This window comes from Kogia breviceps, chromosome 8 (assembly GCF_026419965.1).
Source record: "Kogia breviceps isolate mKogBre1 chromosome 8, mKogBre1 haplotype 1, whole genome shotgun sequence".
Lineage (NCBI taxonomy): Eukaryota > Metazoa > Chordata > Mammalia > Artiodactyla > Physeteridae > Kogia > Kogia breviceps.
The window spans coordinates 2256709-2271168 of NC_081317.1; the positions used below are offsets into that span (position 1 = coordinate 2256709).

At 57.7% G+C, this 14460-nt stretch overlaps 1 protein-coding gene across 14 annotated transcripts in view; it reads right to left on the reverse strand.

Moving 5' to 3' along the window:
- Positions 1 to 237: 237 nt before the first annotated feature.
- Positions 238 to 14460, reverse strand: part of VAV2 (vav guanine nucleotide exchange factor 2) — a 180279-nt gene continuing 166056 nt past the window's right edge. For 4 of the 14 annotated variants that reach the window (XM_059073291.2, XM_067040301.1, XM_067040302.1 and 1 more), the window contains 7 exons: positions 14113 to 14165; positions 12706 to 12822; positions 10029 to 10116; positions 8607 to 8730; positions 7693 to 7779; positions 6482 to 6639; positions 238 to 2473 (listed from right to left, as the gene is read on the reverse strand). In XM_059073291.2, the coding sequence (XP_058929274.1) occupies positions 2426 to 2473; positions 6482 to 6639; positions 7693 to 7779; positions 8607 to 8730; positions 10029 to 10116; positions 12706 to 12822; positions 14113 to 14165 (675 nt within the window). In that variant the 3' untranslated portion in view covers positions 238 to 2425. The remainder of the gene's footprint in view (positions 2474 to 6481; positions 6640 to 7692; positions 7780 to 8606; positions 8731 to 10028; positions 10117 to 12705; positions 12823 to 14112; positions 14166 to 14460) is intronic. The other 10 variants (XM_059073293.2, XM_067040307.1, XM_067040305.1 and 7 more) reach the window with 5 other exon arrangements.

Here is a 14460-nt window from a genome sequence, read left to right on the forward strand (position 1 = left end):
GTCACAGGGCGCTGCATAGGAAGCCCGTGACCTGGGCCAGTCTGGAGGTGCCTGGTCGGTGGCCTGGCATCATTGTCGCTCCAGACGCCCAGCGGGTGCCTGAGGCCGAGCCACCCCAAGGCCCATGTCTGACCCAGGCCACCGCCCCCTGGGCCGACAGTATCCGGACGGGGCAGACCCTTCTGGACACACAGGAATCCAGCCAGTCCCTCCTCCCCAGCATGAAAGGCCAGCCACTCCTGCAGAAAAGAGCTCAGGTTTATTTGCGGTAGAAACCGTGGTCTGAAAAAAACCTATTGGCAAATGTACAGTTTGCGTTCTGTTTGGGGTCACCACCAGCTGCGGGACCCCCAGATCCCTGACCCGCATGCGTCGGGCTCCTAAGTGTTCACAGCTAATCTCAGGCCCCAGGTCCGAAGCACCGCCAGAGGGCGGCCCATCTCCTGCTGCAACCAGCCGCATCCCAGCCTGTGCCCGGCCCTCCTCCCGTCCTCCCTGCAGTGCAAAAACTAACCCAACCAAGACAGGTTTCCTAACGCACAAAAACAAAGCAAAACAGTCACAAGAACCGGGGTTCTAAATTACGTTTCCTCGGTGTCCTGCGTTATCGCGACGCCTTGTTTCACGATGACCTCAAATATACATTATTTTCTTGCTATTATAAAATCTCTTCCTTATTATCCACAGATATATAATGGGAGTTTTGGAGGAAATAACTACCAACTTCTTCTTCCCTTAAAAAGCAAAGGAGCCAAACCAAAACCCAAACGAAACGAAACGAAACCCTAACGACATCAGTAACAGAAACCAAAGCTTTTCTGACAACCGTAAACACGAAAGGCGCTGGCCGGCTGGTTTTCTCCCCTCCCGTCCCGGGCTCGCAGCTGGCCCAGCTGCGCCGAGGTCACGTGCAAAGTGCTGGGTGCACCCTGACAAGGATTTGGGTCTCTGCTCTCTCCGTGGAAGATTCTTCGTTCCCCTGCTTTGCCCACCGCCCCCGAATACAAGCCTGTGACCCTCATTTCCCAAGCCTCTGCCGGCTGCCTTGTCTTCTCCTGCACACGCCCTCTCAGACCCCCCTCCCCATCTCCTCCCCACGCCAGGATGCTGCTGTGTTGAGCTGAGGCTGGAGATCACAAGGCTGACCTCAGAGGAACCCCAGGGTGCAGTGCGGCCACCAGCGCCCACCCCGGCAGGAACCAGCCTTGGCGACGCCCGACCTCGTGCAGCTGACCAGAGGGAAAGGGGGACCCACGAAGCCCACGTTGCACCCGTAGCTTTGGCACGGAACTCGGAGGGGACAGCGTCCCTGGGTCTCATGCGACATCCGGGGCAGAGAGGAGACGAGGGTCCGGCCAAGCCAGCCAGAGGTCAAGGGCCGGGAGGAGTGAGGAGGGCGAGTTCGGGGGTGGAGCTACCCCAAGAGCACTTATTTCGGGCTGGCCGCAGGCCCTGTTTCACGGGCTGCAAGGGCCCTTGGAAGGAAGACTTGCCAAGGGCTAGAACCGACATCTGTGCAAAGGCTGGGAAGACCCTCGGGGACCCCCCCCTGCAGAACACGGGACACCCAGAGGGCCCGCCTGCTCGGGAGCGGTGGCGGGGGGCCTCCTCCTGGAGAGGGATGTGAGCGGTAGAGGCCGTGCAAGCGGAGAACCCCGTCTGCTTCCCGCCCACCGTTCGTCAGGGCTGACGAACGATGTATGCACCTGGCAGCAGGACAGGACAGACACACACCAAGGACTCAGGGCAAAGGGCAGGGCCCCTGACTGGGGAGCGGGGCCAGCAGCTTCAAGGCTCCTAAGGCGCCCTCCCGAGAGAGCGGCCACCCTGGGGTCTCTGCACGCCCCTGGCGCAGGAGGACAGGAGGAGGCCGAGGGGCTACACAGGCCCTGGCGATGCTTACTCCCTCCGTTCCCGAGCACAGCAGCCTGGCTCTGGTCCCTTCCGCCTCCCCCTGGGCACAGCAGGATACGGCAGGGCTGAGGGTCCAGGGGCTGAGCAGAAAGGACCACGGGGAAGGTCCCCAGCCCTCCTCGGGGCAGCATATGCCACTCAAACCTCAGCTCCCGAAGGCCATCTCAACAGGACAAGGGCAAGGTGGGCTCTGGCCTCAGCCGTCACCCAGAGCCTGGCTCGGGATGCCACAGGCGCCCCCTCTCCTCAGCACTCTGGTGGTGGCAGCCGAGCAGGGCTGGCCCAGATTTCCTGTATGTACAAGTGGCGTACCCAGGACAGGCCACCAAGGGCAGGCTGATGGTGGGACGGATCACATGACGGATTCTGAACACCCTCCCCATCCCCATGGGCTGTTGGAGACTGGAAGGTTGGCGGGCATTTCCCCTCTGAGTCTCAGAGCTGGAGACAGACTTCAGCACCGGAGCGACTCTTCCAAGAAAATCCGCGAGTCCCGTCCGCATCCTTGCTGTCACTGGATGCCCTCTTCTTCTACGTACGTTGAAGGAAACCAGCCAATCTGAGAAAGATGGCAGACTCATGTTAAGTGTGTGTGAAGGGTGAGGGCAAGTGGAGGTTTGTGGAGGTGGGCGATTCTTTAAAAGGCTGGCGTTCTAAGACAGGCCCACCCCCAAGGGAGGCCCTGGAGAAGAGGCAGAGAGCCTAGTGGAGCCGAGGCCCAGGAAGGGGGGTGACCCTGAAACGCACCAGCCCAGAGCAGTTCCAGATGACCTGCCCACCTGCTAACTGCCAGTCAGAAAAAAATTAAATCCTCTCTGCAGGAAAATAACATCATCCAGAGCCTCTATGGTGTTTTATATGCAAGCTCAGCATTTAATCAGGAACAAGTGACAGAAACTAAGAGAAGATGCAGACAGCGGAAACCAATCTACAGGTCATCCAGATATTGGGGTCATCCATCAGGAAATGTAAGTAACTCTAACCTGTCTGATGAAAAACCAGAAATTTTTCCCAGAGAACTGAAATCAGAAATCAAATAGAAATCCTAGAACTGAAAAATATAATGAGTGAAGTTAAGAGCAGATTAGACAAAGCAGAAAAGAAGACTAATAAACTGGAAGATAAGCCAATAAAAAAGTAATGAGATGGAAAACCAGAGAAAATGGATGAAACACACATAAAACAGTAAAAATAATATGTGGGCCAAGGTGAACAAGATCTACCCTCCATGTGAACAGATCCCCAGGAGAAAAGAGAGAAAATGGAGCAGATACACTCTCTGAAGAAATTTCCAAAACTGATGTAGGACATCAGACCACACGTTCAAAAAAGTCTCTGCAAATCTCAAACAGAATGAATATAGAGAAAACCATACATAGGCACAGTATAGTAAAAGTGATGAAAAACAAAGACTTTTTTTCACATGGAGCCCAGTGGGGAGTAGTGCAGACATTCCCTCCAAAGTAATCACCATAAGAACGCTGATGGACTTTTCTACAGAGATGATGGAAGCCTGGTGAAAATGGAATGACATCCTCGAAGTGCTGAAATAAAAGATCTGCCAGCCTAGACTTCTAAACCTAGTAAAAAATACCCTTCAAAAATGAACTCAATAAAATGGCTCACAAAAGGGAAGCAGGTCTCATTGGAGAGATGACTGATTGCTGGGGGAGAATGACCAAGCGGAGAAGAGAAAGCTTTTCCTTACAGTAGAATGCCCACTAATAAGCGTATAAAAAGATAGAGGGGCTTCCCTGGTGGTGCAGTGGTTGAGAGTCCGCCTGCCGATGCAGGGGACATGGGTTCGTGCCCCGGTCCGGGAAGATCCCACATGCCACGGAGCGGCTGGGCCCGTGAGCCATGGCTGCTGCGCCTGCGCGTCCGGAGCCTGTGCTCCGCAATGGGAGAGGCCACAACAGTGAGAGGCCCGTGTACCACACACACACACACACACACACACACACAAAAAAAAAAAAAAGATAGAAAATCACTATTCTCCACCATGGTAGAAATAACTAAATAGGCAAAATTCATCAATGAATGATAAAACTAGTAGGTGAAAGTTTGATGAGGAACAGCCTATTTATCTGATTTCAAAGTATTACCCTGCACATTACTTCAGAGTGGAGAAACTTGGCAGACACCACCTTAACCAAGTGATCAAAGTTAATGTCACAATAATGGGGCAAACGGACATCATAAACTTCTTGAAAGGACTCTACAGCACTGAAAAAGAGAAAGCATCTCCATTGTGGTGTTCCCACCAAAAAATACAACCTCAGTCTAATCATGAAGAAATATCAAAGAAACCTAAATTGAGGGATAGCCTACAAAAATAACTGGCCCATACTCTCCACATTGTCAAAGTCATGTAAGACAGAGAAAAGCTGAAGAGCTGTCCCAGGTTAAAGAGAGTTGAGGGTCATGGCAAGTAAATGCAATTCATGATCTAGGACCAGGGGAAAATAACTAGAGAAGACACTATTGGGACAGTTGTGAACTCTGAATATGGACTGGGGAGTAGATAATCATAGCAAAGGGAAATGTCCTTGATCTTAAGAAATACACACTACAGTTCTTTAAGAGTAAAGCGCTATGATTTCTGCAATTGATTTCCAAATGGTTTAGAGAAAAATAAGTGCACACACACACACACACACACACTTACAGAGAGAGAGAGAGAGAGAGAGAGAATGCAAATGAGGAACCAAATGAACAAACCATTCTTAATTGGTAAATTTGGGCATATGGGAGTTTTTGTAGGACTGCAACTTTTCTTTAAATTTGAAATTATATCAAAATAAATTACAAACATTTTATAATGAAAACATTTAAAAAAGAAAGTGAAAGAAAGGTGTGTTCAGATCCAACAAAAACTGAGAATCTGTAAGTAGCAGACTTGCACTAAAAATCATACTAAGAGGGAACTTCAAGCACCAGGAATGTTGTTTTGATTGTATGTATAACAATACAGAAAGAAATGAGGAACCCTGTGAAAGGTAAAGAGGTAAGTCTAAATGAAAATTAACTGCTTAAAACAAAAGCAATGTCTTATGGGGTTAAAAAATGTCAAATTAAAAACATGACAACACCTGCCCAAAAGTTGGAAGGAAAATGAATACAGTCAAAGGGCGTCAGGTCCTTGCATTGCCTAGTAAGTAGTGAAAGTACTAATTTAAGGTGGTCTGTCAGAAATCAAAGTGTACATTGAACCTCTAAGGTAACCACTTAAGTAATAGGAAAAGAATGTGTAACTAACTAACTAAGCAAGGGGGGTGAGAAGTGGAATAGAAAAATTGATGAATCCAAAAGTCGGAAAGAAAGGGCAACAAAGCAGGAATAGATGTGAAAAATAGAAAATAAACAGATGATGCATTTAAATCTAAATATCTCAGTAATTACATTAAATGTAAATGGTTTACCTATACTAATCAAAAGGTCAAGACTGTCAGATCAGACTGGCTTGTAAAAGTCCATTTAAAATAAGATTTTATCATCTCACTATCTTAAATATAAGAATACAGCAAAGCTGAAAGTAATACAAGAAAGAAGAAAGTATGCCATGCAAAACACTAATCCCCTCAGAAAGCTGGTGTCTCTCAAACAGCAGGTAAAGCAGACTTCACAGCAAGAAGAACAGCGACATTTCATAACAGGGTTAAAGCATCAACAACAGGAATATCTAGCAACACTCTAAACCAGTGGTTCTAAAACTGAACTCTGCATCGAAATCACCTGGGAAACTGGCTGACTTCATGACTGGGGTGAGGGCCCAGCTCCAGGCGCCTCTTGGCACTTTTGAGAGCTAGCGGTCCCAGCCCTCTAGGTCGACTGCCTAGGACTCAGTGGCCTCACACTTCTGAAGGGCTGTCAGATGGAAAACGCATCAGACCCAAGGGCCTCCAAGGTGGAGGCAGACCAGTTCCTTCCACCTGGCAATGGAATGGTAAGTGACGGGAGCCAAGTCTGTGGGAAGCTGCAGCCCCTGCAAAAAGTGGATGTTTCCTAATCGGTGCTTTGTGGAGCCCAGGCACCCTGTCGGGTGACTGCCAATGGAACTGGTCAAAGTCAGGGGGTCCAGACAGGGTACCAGGATAGGGAGCCGTGGGGTTCCAGAATCGCAGGCTGGCTGGGGACACTGTGTGTCCCTTCCCATCTCACCAAGGTGTAAATGGGGTCTTATGGAATGGCAGGAGCCCAGTGAGGACACCCCGGCCCTACTCTCAGTCCTGCAGCCTCCCGGCCTGCAAAGAGGGTTGGGCACGTGCAACGGACTTAAAGTCTGCACCCAACCCCTGTCCCCTGCCGTTTCCACAACGGACCGTAGAATAGGACCAAGCAGAGATACAGTGTCAGACAGGCCGGGGTCCAGATCTGAGCCAGGAGGTCGCTTCCCCACCGTGACCTTGGCTCACGGAGCCTGGGGACACCCAACCTCCTGGGCGCAGTCAGAGGGCACAGGGTCGGGGCGAGGTGGTGCTGCGGTGCCAGCCTGCCAGAGCCCCACCTTCCGAGCACCGCGGGGAAGCGGAGCCCCCGTGGGGCCCAGGAGCCGGGTCCCACTCACCCGGCCGTTTGTCTCGCCCTTCCACCAGCCCTGGTCCCCACCGATGCGGCTGTAGATCTTCACTACGTCGCCTTCTCGCAGCGAGAGCTCCCGCAGGTCCCGGGCAGCGAAGTTGTACCTGGCCACGGCCGTGCCGATGACGCGGGGCGTGAACACTGCTGGGGGGAGACGGGCGGCGTCACACAGCTGCCGGGCGGGGCCGCCAGGGCTGAGGGTCCTTTGGGCCGAGCTGGGTCTCTCCCCCGGGGCCCAGCCCTGTGCCCACAGAGGAGCCCATCGGGCGGAAAAGCTCAGGCGGGACAGACCAAGCTCCATTCCCAGGGCCCCTCGCTCCTCTGTGGGCGCCCCAACCTGCGGGCACGTGGCCCATCCGAGCTCCACCGCGATGAAGTCAGAGCTCCACCGCCCCACTGGGGGCCGTCACCGGCGGCGAGCGTGCTCGTGGGGATACGAGCAGATGTCGGCGCTCTGTCACAGCTCCCTCGGGGCCTTCCCCCCTGTGCCCAGGGCCTGGGCCTCACGTGGCCAGCGGACAGCTGAGTGACGGCTGCCCAGCTCCCAGCCCTTCACTCTGACAAAGTGCCTGGAATTGGACCCCAGGGCACTGGTGCCCGCCTTCCCTCGTGTCCCCAACTCCAGAGCCCGAACCAAAAACTGGAAGCCGGTTGGGCCAGCTTGGCCCGGGACCCATGAGTCCTGATGGACAGATGACAATGGCCCGGGATGGGAGGGGCGACACATGCAGCTGCCGGGGAGGGCTCTGACTCTGGCAGCAGAGGGCCGTGCGGTCAAGGCCGGTCGAGACCTGTCCCCCTGCACCCAAGCCCCACCAGTCCTCCTTGCCGTCGCCGAGTGGAGCCCGCCCCCGGGGCTGCTCCCACCTTCACCCCGAGGGGGTCGCCCGGCCGTCTGCTGCTGCCAGACGCAAAGCTCCCGGGGAGCAACGGGGGCCGGTGGCTGATGAGCTGGAGACGGGTCACGGGGGTGAGCACGGCGGGGGTGAGCGCAGCGCCAGGCCGGACCGTGTCTGCAGGAGCTGCAGCAGCCCCCCCCGCCCCCCCTCCGCCCGCCCCGCCGCCGCTGCCCTCTGCACACACCCGCCCCGCCCCGCCCGGGCTGCAGGCAGCTGCGGACACTTTCAGGCCGGGGCCGTGGCCCGCCGGGCGGCTGGCGGCAGGCCGGGCCCCCCACGCCCCAAGCAGCAGTGGTACCTGACCAGAAGGGCGCGGAGGAGCCCTGAGAAGCAAGGCTGAAGCCCTGAGGACTGAGAAAAGAAAAGTTGTAGGAAGCGCAGGAAGCTGCAAAGAGGCGAGAGAGACCGTGAAAGGGGGGCCGGGGGAGCATCCACACGCTGTCACAGGCGTCACAGGCGCGGTCGCAGACGGCGGGGATGGGGGCCCAGGCCCCGCCCGGGGCACCAGGAGGACAGCGGGACGGCGCGGGCTTGGGACCCACCCGGGCACGGGTGCAGCTGCCCTCGCTCCACCTCCTGCACCTGTTTCCTGGGCCACCTCCTCCCAGTGGGCGGGCTCGAGCGAGGATACAGGAAACTATGCGTGCGGGTGACAGCCCCTCGCCCGGCACACGGTAGGTGCTCACTAAAGGCCTGTCGTTCCTCTCCTGGCCTGCTCTGCCCCGGTGGGACCCGAGGTCCCGCGGGCCCCTGCGGCTGGCGGAAGTGGGGTGGCTCCGAGACAGAGCCCTGGGCCGGATGCCAAACCCTCTGGACCCACCCTGCCCCTCCCCCAAGCTGGCCCCCATCTGCGCTATGGAGCCCCATCTGCAAACAGAGGTACTGGCTCTGGCTCCCTCGTAGCTGGGGTCCCTGGGCGGGGGCGGCGGGGGGCGATGCTGGGGCACAGGGACGGACTTGAGGACAGAAGGGACCTGCCCTGTTCCCTCCCCACTCTGACCTCCAGGCAGAGGTATCAAAACTCGCAGCAGCAGTTCATAGCTGGCACCCCCCACCCGTCACATGGGGCCGCCCTGGCACCCTCCTGGTTCAGGAAGGTGCTGGTGAAGGGCTGGGGGGCCCGGGCCATTGCTCCCCGGGGTGGAAATAGGGAAGGGGCTCCTGGCCGAGGAAAGTGCAGCCCACCGGAAGCCTTCCGCGCACGGGCGTTACCTGGGGACCGGCTGGAGGCCCTAGAGGCCACGCGCTCCCGTGACTTGTAGGGGTACTTGAGCGTGGTGTCCAGCTGCTTGAAGCTCTCCTTGAGCGAGTGGCACTGGTAGTACTCTACCAACTCCTGCAAGACGCACACACTCACTGCTACCTCCGCCTCCAGGCAGTCCTCCCAGATGCCCTGCCCTCCCTCTCCCACCTCCCCAGGTTCTCACAGGGGACTCATCTCCTTAACCCCCGAAAACTACCCCTTCCTCGCTGCCCCTCCTAGCACCCAAACTGGGGGCAGGGTGGTCAGTATCGCAAACTTTTGATCCTGCAATTTCTCTCCCAAAAGTTTCTAAGGGAAGAAGTCCGGGATTGATGGACACAAATGCTCCCTGCAACACTTCGTAATGGAGAAAAACTCGAAACGCCCACACGTCCAACAGCAGGGAAGTGCCTCGAGAAATCCCAGCATATCCGTGTGACCGAATGCCGCGTGGCTTCGGCGGGGCAGCGAGAGGGTGGTTCCCCTGGTGAGCGTTCATTGTGTTGAGAGGTAAACTAAGAGTTGGGTCCAGTGTGGCCAGGGGCCTTGTTTGAAGAAGGAACCTATAAACCACCTCTCGGCTCTACTTAGAGGCAGCGGGGACTCACCCTGAGACAAGAACGTCAGATCTGGGGGCAGACTGTGGATACTCTCTGTTTTACTGGGTGTGTTTCTGCGGCCGCAGTGGGCAGTCTAAGAGCTCAGATGCTCCAGTGAGATGTTCTCCATGCACGGAACATGCGTAATTTAGCAAAGAAACACCAGGTCCAACTTTAAAATCATTTTAAGAAGGACTGGGCTTCCCTGGTGGCGCCGTGGTTGAGAGTCCGCCCGCCGATGCAGGGGACGCGGGTTCGTGCCCCGGTCCGGGAGGATCCCACGTGCCGCGGAGCGGCTGGGCCCGTGAGCCATGGCCGCTGAGCCTGCGCGTCCGGAGCCTGTGCTCCGCAACGGGAGAGGCCGCAGCGGTGAGAGGCCCGCGTACCGCAAAAAAAAAAAAAAAAAAAAAGAAGGACTATGCCTCTCGCGGCTTTCTGGCTGGGCTGGGACAGCTGCGGGTAGGGGCGTTGGAAGCGAATGGGCTGCGTGATGCTGGTGGCTCTACCGTCCACCACGGGGTTTGGGGGACAGAGGTCTGACTCGGGGGGCTGCGACGAGGGCACCTACGTGTCCCAAGGTGCCCTACAATCCAGTTTCCCTGGATCTTTCCCACACTGGGAAGACTCTGCTCCCCGGGGAGAGGGGACCCCCGCTGGGCCCTGCCCCTCTGCAAGCCCGGAGTGCAGGAGTGGGTGCGGGGGGCCGCTCCTCCGCGGTGTGGCTGCAGTGGGAGACCTGGGCCCTCCTCCCACCCTCGGGAACAGTCCGGCGGGAGGTGCGGGATCACATACCAAGAGGCTTTCAAACTTCTTGGCTTCTGTGATGTGTACCCAGCTGTCCTTCTCCACCACCTTAATGTGCTTCACCTCGTCATTGAATCTGGGCAAAGCACACGGAAGCGCCAGTCACCACGCAAGCCCCACGGGCCCTGGCCCCCCAGGGGTCCAGGCTTATTGCATGTTTGCTGAGCAAAGACCCTGGCCCTCGGGCCACACCTCCTGCTCCCGTGGCTGCAACCTCTCTCCCCGCCCCAGCCGGGGCCTGTCTCCTCTACTGCTCGCCCATCCATCCATCAGGCCACCCGTCTGAAGCCCAAGCTCCCGGGTCAGCCAAGGCCTCAGGCCCCGAAGCTCTGCTCCACTCCTCCATCCAGTGCCGCTGTGGTGTCCCGTCCCGGATCCCGCTTGTTCTCTGCACTTGGGGACGTCCCCCTCCCCATTTCCCCATCACCTGGTGAGGCTTTCACCGCATGGTCTGTAAGTCAGAGGTCTGACCTTGGCCCGTGAGGCCCGAAGGGAGCGGCCTCACCCCAGCTGTGACACCATCTCCTAAGATTCTCCTCCTCTGCACCCTCACCCCGGCCAGCCGGAGGAGCTCTTCCTCAGACACGCCAAGCACAAGCCCGCCATGCCCTGGCACTGGCTGTCCCCTCAGCCCAGAATGCTCACCCTCCTCCTGCCACCCTCACGACCCTGCCTTGTGTCCAGGTCTCAGTTCAAACGTGGCCTCGTTGGAGAGTGCGTACCCCCTGCCTCCGAATCACAAAGCCACACAAAGACGTCACAAGTAAAGAAAACGCCGTGCCAATGTCCCCTATGACGACAGAGGCACAAGTCCTCAACACGCTCTCTCCACGTGCACATCTATACACACCGATACATAAAGAGGACCTTACACCACGATCAAATGGGACATTCCAGGAACACAAGGTTGGTTTAACATCCGGAAACCAGTTAAGGGAACAAACAGTTGTTACATAAGCGAACGCCCAGCTGGCCAGCCTCCTCTCCCGTGGGGCCTTGGAGAACACCCACCACTGTTGCTCCTGGATTCAGAGTGAGCTCAGCAAGCTCAGCCCCACCCCAGCTCCTCGGACAAGACCTGTCTGAGCCCCACTCCAGAATCCTGCGGGCCAGGCACCCAGAAGGTGCTCCATGAATTCCTATCAGGCGAGAGACATCTCTGCCACAGACCTGCCAGCACGCCTCACGCGCCCCTGCTCTCCCAGGGCCCTACCGAGACTCTCACTGAGGGAGACCCCACCTGCACTGGGTCACACGTCTTACAATGCCCGCACCAGCCACAGCAGGTACAGCTGATCTCTGCTTGAGGGCAAGTCCTGTGTACCAGGTGACCCAGGCCGTGTCCAGCTGACATTCGCTAGACATCTGCCCTCCCAAGGCTGCAGCTCTTCTTCGGTTTTTGTATTTTAGAAAAGCCAGCGTGTTTGTTTCAGGCCCAAACGTTAGTGGAGCCTCTCGGAAAGCCCGTGGGGACCGTGGCAGCTTGTCCACCTAGGCGGGGGTCTCGTCCTCAGTTCTGGCTCCTCCTCGTCGCCCAGATCCTGACCCCTCCACCTCTTCCACCCCAAGGGTCCTCCAACGGCCATTCTGTACAGTGGGACCCCCTGCCCTGGACGACCAGGGGATGACCACCTGCAGGCCTCCCAGTAATGGAAGGAGGGGATGCGGGTACGTTCACGCATGGGCACACGTGCAGGCACGCTGGCTGGCGGCACGTGCTCAGGCCAGGACCGGCCCCCTGCTGCCGGGGCGCTCGTGCCCTCGGCCCCCACTGGGCACAGACGCAGAGGACGCTGATGCAGGGGGCGGGAGAACAAAAGCTGAGATGGGAAGATGGGAGTGGGCTGTGTGCTCAGGACCTGGGTGCGGCCCCACTGAGCCCGGCTCCCGCCTGCCCCTGACGGCCAGAGGCGCTCCTGCATCCTACCAAGAGGGCCTCTCTGCTCCCTCGCGCTGGCTTCTGTCACTCGGTACCAGAAGCACCCAGGCGGTGACTCTGTGGCCGTCCGGTGGCCCGGCCACGGGGCCTGCCCCTCCCAGCGCCCACCCAGCAGACCCGAGGGGGCCTTCCCTGGACACAGGTCACCCTGCTTGGGGCTCTTGACCCCATCAAGGTCACGGCAAACCAGAATCCTCTCTTCACCGACCTGAGACTCCTGTCCAGTGTGTGTCCTAGGCCGATGGTGACCAACGACCAATCAGATTCTGTCTCTTGAAGAGGAGACAGAAGACCCACAAGGGGGCAGAGTCTGAGCAGGAGAGGACCCCGGCCCGAAGGCCACGGGCTGAAGCCCTGAGCTGGCAGCAGCGTGACTGCCCGTGTTCTCCAAGGCCACCTGTGGGGCCGCTGGAAGGCCCTGACCTCTCACCATAGGCCTGTCCCCATCCCTGAGCTCCTCTGGTCCCCACCACCTGAAAAACGCCAGACCAAGCCCACGGGGCGGCTTCGGGGCAGGGCTGACGGCAGGCCGGGATCACTCACGATTGTCCCGGGCGAGGTGCACTGCGCAGACCCGCTGACGCCCTTTCGTCTCAAAAGTGCCCTGGCGAGGGCAACGCATCCCGAGGCCACACCCAACAAGCCCAGAATCCCGAGGGGATGTGGGCTCCTTGGTTCAGAACGGCATGGGGGGAGGGGTCTCTCAGAGCCCCAGCCTCCACGTACTTGATGCTTATGGCAAAGCGCTCGGCCTCGGCCGGCCGCTCCCTGATTAGGTAGGTCCCGCTGGCGTGGGATTTGAGCAGGTTGTCGGTCTGCTGCCTTTCCATGTTGCCGGCAAACCTGGAGCAGAGGGGGGAAACGGGGGCTGTTCACTGACGCGGCTCCAATCCGAAGAGCCTACTGGGATGCGAGGCCACGCCCCCCAGGAGGAGGGGCGAGCAGTGGGCGGGGTCTGGAGGCGACGCGTGGGGCGGGGCATCCACGTGCCGGCTCACATCCCCCACAGGGAAGGTGGCTGGGGGAGAGATAAGGACCCCAAACAGGCCCCAGCCACGCCACCGCAGCCTGCACCCTCCAGAACCTTCGGCCTGCAAGAGGCGTTCAGGGTAACAGACATCAGATCAAATTTCCTTTCCCAGTTGTCATTGTTCAATAAGCAGTAAATAAACACAAACTGCTCATGTGGGGTTTTGTTTTGTGTCCTAACATACCGGAGACCACCAGCATCTCCATGGGTGGGTTTCCGACACACTGAAAGCTTTTCTCGCCGGCTCTACGGAGATGAAGCCCACCCTGACCCCCAACCTCAAGAACAAAGCCTCACCCCATCTGCACCTCCCTGTCGGGCTGAATTGGGACTTTTGTAAACAGATTCATTAGAAAATTAAAGTTCTGTGCGTTACTCCATCAAGTGAAAATCACAGCTTAAGTCCTCCACCCTCCACATTAGACCCAAATGCAGGGTGAACAGCGTACTGGGACAGACCCAGGGGTCTCGGAGACCCAGACGGGGCGGTGCTGGGGAGGCCAGGGACACGGAGGGTGCAGGTATATCACACCACTGGGCACAGGGGTCCCGGGGTGGCTTCAGGGATCAACCCCAAACCGAAAACCACAAGGGCAGACCCTCCCGGGGCCGAGCGGCCCGCTGCTCTGGGGCTGCCACAGGGCGAGCTCCTGCAGGGCCATGGTCAGTGAAGGGCGGTCATCCTTCCAGGCAGCCGGTGAGCCGGCCGGCAGAGTGACAAAAGCTGGACCCGAGGCCGACCTGCACCTGAGACTCGTACCTACGTCACCTCCACGTTTTATTCATCAAACAGCCCCGCGGCTCTCATCAAGCCCGTGTGAGCAACTCCAATGATAATTTTGGCCTTAAATATACCTTCTATATGCTGATACTTTAGACAAGGCTCAAGTAAGATCACATTTTAAAAAGGGCTTCGTTCTCCCAAATGTTAGAACCTGATGATTTGTTTATAGACGGGGAAACAGCGGCCTCGGGGTAGAGAAGACTCCCCCGGGCTCCCAGCGATTCAGAGCCGAGGAGGGGATAAGGGGGCCGCGTGCAGCCGGGCCCCGCCGCCCTGGAGACACGAGCGGCAGCCTGGGGCCCCTTGCTGATCCACTCACCAGGGGTACGCGGTGTAGTCCATATCCCGGGACGGCGGCCGGCTGATGGGCGGCTGGCAGGAGAGAACATTCGGGTTGGCGTGTCCCCAGGGACTGTCCACAGAGCAGAGCCCAGCGACGTCCTATCATCAATGACCCCGGGGGCCCCGCACTGGCCACCAGGACGTCTGTGGACTTAGGCCCAGAGCCACTGGCCTGGGAGGTCCCTGAGGGGAGCAGCCAAGACTCACCATCCCTGAGTAGGTGCTCAGTGGGTTTGATGGAGTGAATGATTGACTGATTGACCGAATGAATGAATATATAGCATCCAACTAACAGGGCAGTGTAAGGAGGGAGAGAGCAACCGGA